Here is an 8,575-nt window from a genome sequence, read left to right on the forward strand (position 1 = left end):
AAGCGTTAAACGAAAAGCAAAGTCACAGGGCTGTTTTACTCATTAAAGGCACCTAATAGGTAGTATCTACCAGAGAGGGACAGATAGACAGACAGAAAGGCAGGCAGACAGACAGACAGACAGGCAGGCAGGCAGGCAGGCAGACTCACAGCGTGACAGACAGGCAGGCAGGCAGGCAGACAGACAAACGGATAGACAGACAGGCAAACAGGCAGGCAGGCAGGCAAACAGAGAGACTGACAGAGCGGCAGACAGACAGACGGGCAGGTAGGCAAAAAGACAGACAGACAGGCAGACAGGCAGGCATTAGCCAGCTAATACAGCATCCTCAGCCTCTGTCAGCAGACCCACTCAGACAACACTCATCCTCTCTAAGCAAAGTCAGCCTCTGGGTTCAGTACACTCTGTTCAGAACCATTATGCACTAAGGTGAATTAAGGCAAACAACTGACAATGAACAGAAGTGAGACAGACAGACAAAGACAGAGAGAGAGAGAGAGTTTCAGCATCCTCCCACAGGCTGAACAGATACACAGTACACACTGTAGCAGTTGTCTCTCCTACTCACTTCCTAGTATGACTTCCACAGTCCATCCCGCTCCACGTTACTGACGTGGCACAGCTTAAGTGAGGAACCACTGACCCCGGGGTCCCCCCTGACTCTGGGCTGTGCTGAGTGAACGTGGCCCAGTGCACGTGGAACTGGGGGACGTGTGTGTTTGACGTGTCCTTGACCACGGCTCACACGTCCTCCACATAGCTACACACTGGGGTGCCGCGCTGGTCTCTGACCCACTGATCCCCTGTGGTCCCTGGCAGCTGGGCCGCTAACTAGGTCTATCTCTCTCTCTCTCTCTCTCTCTCTCTCTCTCTCCCCGTCTCTCTCTCTCTTCTCCTCTTTCTTTTTCTCTCTCTCTCTCTCTCCCTCCTTCCCTACCTCCCACCCCACCCTCTCTCTCCTTCCCTCCCTCCCCCCCTTTCTCTCTCCTCCCCCCTCTCTCCCTCTCATCCCTTTCTCTCTCTCTCTCTCTCTCTGAGAGGAAACCGAGGCTTTTAATAGCAACACTTGCAGTAACATCGTCATGCAGCAAAACGCCCCCCTGGCAGAGAAACACAGCCACTGAGTCAAACGTCTCTGACCTCCTCCCACCGAGGCCCAGATGTACTGTAGCTCTCCAGCTTTAGCTCCACAACATCTAGGCCTCAACGAGTGTGGGCTGTAAGTGGACCTCCTCTAGTGCTCTGTGATTGCAGTGTGATTGCTGAGTGTCTGTCAGTCCACATCCATGTACGTGCAGTAGCAAGCAGAGAGGTGATTGGCTATCGGGAGCTGAGCCTAACTGACATCCGGACTGCCAGAATAGAACAGGGAGGTAGAGGGACCAGCAGGTGCTGCCAGTTGGCCCCAGTGCTCAATAGCTCCTATGGAGACAGGTAATTAGCGAGCTATGATGTATTTCTTGACCTGCTTGAGTCTTTTTTCACAAACCTCAAAGGCTTTTGTGTTGGGAATTGTGCTGTGAAAGTGCACTACAGCTAGCTCCCGTAGCGCCGCCGCCGCCGAAATAACAATAGGATCAATGTCACTGGAATTGTCCACACCGCAATTCCTGTGACAGTCCCCGCTAAGTGGAGTTATTTATGGTAGCATTGGTTAGCCATGCAACACCGTCAACAGCCCCGGTCTGAAAGGTTAGCTTATCCTAGCTTAGCCAGAGGCTTTAGCCCAGGCCGCGGAGCTCCCCCCAGGGGCTCGCCTCTCGTCTGCATCCTAATGCAGACCTGCCGTATGGATCTCCATCGTCCCTGCGGCCCTGCGGCCCTGCGGCCCTGTCCCCTGAGTCCGGATGTCGGTTCGTTCCAGAGAGAGGCTCAGCTCCCCGGATCGATAGCCAATCACCTCTCTGCTTGCTACTGCACGTACATGGATTTGGCCTCCTGTCGTGACCACAGTGATCGTTACCCCTACATCCCATTGTCAGTCTCACCAGAGCCCCAATTAGAAAGAGATAATGTGGAAAATCGGACGGTGTGGAAAGGATTGCCGATAGTAGTAACCTAGTGATCTCTACAACTGGCTCATTGTAATGAGCGTTTGATACCGTTCCTTATTTCGCTCCATGCAGTACAATCAGCCCGTCCTCTAGCTCCGCAGGCCTCCGCTGCTGCAGGCCATCTTTAGCCCGGGCTCTTTACCTGACATGATCTGACCTGATTCACTCCCATCACGTTACCAGGTGAGCCAGCCAGCCAGCCAGCGGAAAGGACTCTGGAATGTTTTCCCATTACACTAGCGCCACTGTACCAAGCCAGCTGTACACTCCAGGGGAGAGGGGATTGGAAGTGATGGAGAGAGAGAGATGAGTACATCAGGAGGGCTTGTTTTTCTTACCTCTCCATCTGCTTCCTCTCCCCACCTCCCTCCCCACTGCTGCCTGGCAACTTCTGTAACGTTGAAGTGGTGGTGGTGGTGGTGGTGGTGGTGGTGTGATTGCCTTTACAGAATGGGACTCGTGGTCCTACCTGCATCGGCGGTGGGCGCGTGGGCGTGCAGCTGGCTGGCACTGCAGGTACCCGGGCCTCAGAGCCGACAAGTAGCAAACACAGTGTGTGTTCCTCGCCAGGGTGCCAGGCCTCAGAGCTGATATGATGAATGTTGTTTTCCTGCCTGTGGCGGATGCGGTAGGGGAAGAGAGCATATACAGGATGCACTAGCTGAGTCACATTATTGCTGTGTGTTGGGCCGTCTGTTCCCATCTGGAGAGATGTACAGTGCTTTCAGAAAGTATTCAGACCCCTTCACTTTTTCCACATTTTGTTATGTTACAGCCTTATTCTAAAATGGATTCTTTTCATTTTTTCCCCCCTCATCAATCTATACACAATACTGACAAAATGACAAAGCGAAAACAGGTTTTTAGAAATGTTTGCTAATTTATTAAAAATAAAAAAAACTGAAACATCACATTTACATAAGTATTCAGAGTCTTTACTCAGTACCTTTGGCAGCGATTACAGCCTCAAGTCTTCTTGGATATGACGCAAACATTTCTAAAAACCTGTTTTCGCTTTGTCATTATGGGGTATTGTGTGTAGATTGATGAGGGGAAAAAAATAATTTAATCCATTGTAGAATAAGGCCGTAACCTAACAAAATATGGAAAAAGTGAAGGGGTCTGAATACTTTCCGAATGCACTGTATGTGTTGTCCTCTGACACTTCTGGCTGGAGAGGTGAGGGATGAGGGAACGGTCTCTCACCCTGTGACCTTTACCTCTGAAAGAGGAGCAACGGCTTCAATGTTCCGACCTTTTAGGCCTTGATAGGCTGGTTTTACATATGATGTCGTTGGAGGTCACAGGGCCAGCGATCGGTCATGTAGCCTACCTGCTGCTTCCAGAGCACAGTTTGGACACCTCCACATTGCCTCCAAGGAGTGTCTGGGAGCATCAGGACACAGGTCTTCTGTCTGAGCTAGGAGTGAGAAACCAAGGAGTGTCTGGGAGCATCAGGACACAGGTCTTCTGTCTGAGCTAGGAGTGAGAAACCAAGGAGGTGTCTCAGTCACAGCTCACTTAATCCCAACCAGGGGGGAAGAGAACCCGACGTTGGTGAGCTGTCAGGAGATTCACGTCACCCGGTTTCCCCGCTGTTCTGTTGCCGAGGGTGGAATGGTATGATTTTACGCTGCCTGTTAGAGTGCGCTCATAAAATACCTAGGTACTGGCTCGGTAACGATCGCTACTGAGATGGGAAGTTGGTTGTGAGGAATGAAGCTATGAAAAAAAAAAAAAAAAAAAAAAAAAAAATATATATATATATATATATATATATATATATATACAGTACCAGTCAAAAGTTTGGACACACCTTCTCATTCAATGGTTTTTCGTTATTTTTATTATTTTCTACATTGTACCAGTAGATCAGACCAGCCCGTCTGGCACCAACAATGCCATGTTCAAAGTCACTTAAATCACCTTTCTTCCCCATTCTGATGCTCGGTTTGAACTTCAGCAGGTCGTCTTGACCATGTCTACATGCCTAAATGCATTGAGTTGCTGCCATGTGATTAGATATTTGCGTTACCGAGCAGTTGAACAGGTGTACCTAATAAAGTGAGTGTGAGTGTGAGTGTGTGTGTGTGTATATATATATATATATAATGTTGCAGTTGGCTGTTCTATGTTGCAGATTGTGTTGTAGATTAGCTTTGTGTCGCAGTTTGTTTCACTGAATGGAACTTGTGTGCGATGACATTGTTACTTGTCATTGAGCGTGGACGCCATTGAGAGTGCCATCATTGCTGTTATTATAATGAGTTGTCGTTGGGTGCAGATGAGTCTTCCTCCCCTATTCTCTCTCTCTCCCTCGTTCCTCGCTCTGCGGAGGTGTATCAGAAAGCCATTAGGGAGGCGAGAAAGGCGGGAGCAAACGGCTTAGCCTCACCACCACAAACGCTTGCCATATTTATAATGGGAGCGGTTAATTAGCAGAACTGCGGGGGCTATTTGAAGGCCTGCTCTGCTGCCTCCCTCTGCCAAATATTAAGCAGGGCTGAAAAGTTATGTAAGAGGGGGGGAGTGTGTGTGTGTGTGTGTGTGTGTGTGTGTGTGTGTGTGTGTGTGTGTGTGTGTGTGTGTGTGTGTGTGTGTGTGTGTGTGTCTGTGTCTCTCCAGGGGTCTTGGTTTGGAGGGCTCCCAGTGTCTAAGGGCTCAGTTCTAGTGCTACTTTTCTATACTGTCCCTGCTGCCTGGTGCTGAAGGCTGTCTTAACTCAGTGTTTACTTGAACCTGACTGTAATGCAGCAAGTCGCTCCCGGGAGGGTGTGCCATTTGCATTTATTTGACCTCTTGACGCAGGTGTTTTGAATACCTGTGGACATGTTGGGCCCAGGAGAGGGGATGGAAGCTCGGCTAATGATGTGGGATAGGTGAAATGCTGCAGAGTCTGCCAACGTCGGTTCAGTGAGTTGCTGTTTCACTCACGGGCTCGGTAATGTTTCCCTCTGGAATAGCCCGCAGGAGCTACCTCCATATTTCATACGTGCTTGTTCTGTACATCCCTGTTCCTTCCTGTGTCCTTGCCTTCTCCATAGACTCGTTATTCTCTCAGTAGAACGCGCACACACACACACACACACACGCGCACACGCACACACACACACCACACACACACACACACACACACACACACACACACACACACACACACACACACACACACACACAGCTCTCCAGCCCTCCATTACAGGTCCTGCAGTTTAGTCCATATAACCATTAGTTGAGGAAAAGCCCTCATCTCTCAACACTGTGTGCATTAGCAGTGAGTACAGAGGTGGTCACAGACAGTCAGGGAATGGTCTCTACTTGTCCTGTGGCCCTTTAGACTCCCTCTAGACCGGCTTGTTTACAGCAAGCCTCCATCAGAGCCATGTGAAGAATATCTCTCAGTAGAACTGGTCTCCCTCCCTCCCTCCCTCCCTCCCTCCCAAGAGTACTCTAGCCTAGCTCACCAGTCCTTTCCCTTGTTTGAGATATTGCTGTTAGAGAGATGTCTCGAGGCTTTTCACGAAGGGCCTAAAAGATTGCGTGGGAAGGCTGGCTGAGCTTACGTTGTCTCCTGTAGCTGACCTCCAACCCCACCAGTCTGGCTGGGAGGTTAATCTTCAGCGCAGGGTGGGATTTACATATCAGCTTTGGAACAGAGGGATTGGTTTTTTGCTTGTGTGTTTGTGTGTTTATGAATGCCAGAGAGGGATGTGCACTGCTAATTGACTTTCCCTCCGGGTAGAGAGAGACCTGTTGTAAAAGGTTCTTAGTTGGTATTCTAGGAAAATCAGCTAGACACGGTTGTCCTGTCATGTCCCTGTAGTACAGTACAGTGTCTCTGTCTGTCTCCTTCGGTTGTGGTTGTCAGTGTTGTTGTTGTTGTTGTTGTTGTTGTTGTTGTTGTTGTTGTTGTTGTTGAGTTTGGCAGGCTCTCCTGGCCTCTCCAGCCCAAACCTCGAGTCTGTGCCTTTTCTCCAGGGAATGAATCCAAGGAGACATGCTTGCAATTTGATCTTTTACCTCGGCTAAATCACGCGTTGATGTCAAACGGAGACTTGTTTGCTCTCAGGGTTTTATGCAGTCATGCAGGCGTATGTCAAGTGAGGAGCGGCCCCTAATTGTTCTTTATCGACCCTCTATAGGGAGAGGGCTTGGGGAAGTCAGCTGACTAGGGATTGAAAAACCCCCCCAGATCAAAAGAGAGAGTTCAGGGGTCGCCCACATACGATGGCTCGTCTGTCTTACGAGGGAAAACAATAGGCACACTTCGATTCACCTCTTGCATTGAGTTGATTCTCATTTTAATTCACCACAACCTTGCCTCCTACCCTCCACTTAACCTCCTCTTGACTTCTCCCCTCCCTTGATCCCAATATACTCTCATTGACACAGTGGAGGCCACCCTCTTCCAGCCCGGTTAATTCTTAATCGAACCACCAGCCCCGGACCACCATTGAGAGGGACGGTCAGACGGACGGAGGGAGGGAGGGAGGGAGGCTGGTGTTTGATGTATTTGATCTCTGGGCTGTGTGAGCGTGACTTGAGCTGGTCTTCTTTAATATAGCTGGCTCTGGAAAAGGGCACGGGGGCAAGCAGGACCAGGGGGACAGAGCCAAGAATATCAATCGCTCTGAGCCCCTGCTCCCCACTGCCGCGCCAAGCTGACTCTTCCCGTCTGCTCTCCCTCCCTTCCCCTGTCCTCCCCTTTCCCTCCCTCCCTCCCCTCCCTCCCTCCCTCCCTCCTTCCGTCCCTCTGCTATCTGCACTGGCACACTGTCCCCAGAGGGGTCATCGGAATGGATTTTGACATAATTTAAATTCACACACACACACACACACACACACACACACACACACACACACACACACACACACACACACAGCTCTCCAGCCCTCCATTACAGGTCCTGCAGTTTAGTCCATATAACCATTAGTTGAGAAAAAGCCCTCATCTCTCAACACTGTGTGCATTAGCAGTGAGTACAGAGGTGGTCACAGACAGTCAGGGAATGGTCTCTACTTGTCCTGTGGCCCTTTAGACTCCCTCTAGACCGGCTTGTTTACAGCAAGCCTCCATCAGAGTCATTAATATTGGGCCCTCTTCTCCTCTCCTCTCCTCTCCCTCTCCCTTCCTCTCTTCTAAGCAAGCTTATTGTTAACCACCCTGAGCTGTAGCAGTGTACACACACACACACACACACACACACACACACACACACACACACACACACACACACACACACACACAGAGCTCTCCAGCCCTGTCCTCTCCTCTCCTCTCCTCTCTTCTCTTCTAAGGCACATTACTGTTAACCACCCTGATCTGTAGCAGTGTACTGTCCAGCTACAGTGACCATATTCCCGTGGCGGGAGGCTCTGTGGTCTAGGGTTTCATGGTTGGAGATCTGGCCCGTCCTCGACGGTGGTGTCGCGTGCTTCTCCGTACTCAGGGGGGATTGCGGGTAATGAGGCGGAATGTCCTTTTCATCATTTACTGTGACAGCCTCGACGCAAGTCAGTTGAATCTGCCTCAAACGTCCCAATTGTCATTTTAAACCGATGAACAGACTTTACAGCCTCATAACCTATATAGAGGTTTTCAGAGCACGTCTAATGGGATTAGATGTTTGTGAAAATAGAGAATTTGACTTAGCGTCCTTCACTGTGACTGATCTGGTGTCTGTTCTGTTCTTTTCGCTCCAGGAGGATTTCCGTAATAAAGTTCAAGATTACATCAAGCACTACGCCAGATGATGACTGCGTCAGCTGTGCCGGCTTCCTGCGACATCCCCGCGTCCGCATCTGCGACTGCGCAGCTGAACCCCTCCTCTCTGACGGCCCCGCCCCTGAACATCTCGTCAACCAATACCGCGCACCGCTGACACGCCCCGACTGCAAAACAACATCGCTGGAAAACAAATAAATAAAAAATAAAAAAAACAGTTTTAAACAAAAAAAAAAAAGGAACAAAAAAAAGGTTGAGAAGGGAGGAGGAGAAAATATGCTTTAATTGTCCTGAGTGGACCAGAGTTATCACGCTGCCTGTCCACAGCTGGGTCGTCCAATGACGGGGCCTTTCGGTGTGTCTCATCCAATCAGAGTGAGAAAAGATGGCAATGAAGACCCAGGAATTTAACCAATCCAGTTAGCCGTTGTTTAACAATCGACGAATCAAGAGAAAGATTATCTGTTACAGTGTTTCTCAGTTCTAGTGCCTGCCATGTTTGTGCTGCAAAGATAAAATGCACGCGAGCTCACACGCACGCACGCGCACACACACACACATACACACACACACACGCGCGCACACACACACACACAGACGCGCACACACACGCACACACATACACACAGGATATCCCTTCACGCATACTGGAGAGCAAACACACACACACACACACACACACACACACACACACACACACACAGACACAGCTACATTGGCGCATAATAGTTCATGCAAACCACCCACACACAAACACAAACAGACAGACAGCTGTAAAAGCAGACATCTCTGTTGTTCT

General features: G+C 49.8%; 1 protein-coding gene across 1 annotated transcript in view; it reads left to right on the forward strand.

Annotated features, from left to right (window-relative positions):
• ube2f (ubiquitin-conjugating enzyme E2F (putative)) overlaps positions 1-8,014 on the forward strand; it is a 40,705-nt gene extending 32,691 nt beyond the window's left edge. Inside the window, exon 10 of the mRNA XM_083681300.1 lies at positions 7,755-8,014. Within this exon, the coding sequence (XP_083537426.1) occupies positions 7,755-7,805 (51 nt within the window). The 3' untranslated portion in view covers positions 7,806-8,014. The remainder of the gene's footprint in view (positions 1-7,754) is intronic.
• The last annotated feature ends 561 nt before the right edge of the window (positions 8,015-8,575 follow it).

This window comes from Argentina silus (assembly GCF_951799395.1).
Source record: "Argentina silus genome assembly, chromosome: 12".
NCBI lineage: Eukaryota > Metazoa > Chordata > Actinopteri > Argentiniformes > Argentinidae > Argentina > Argentina silus.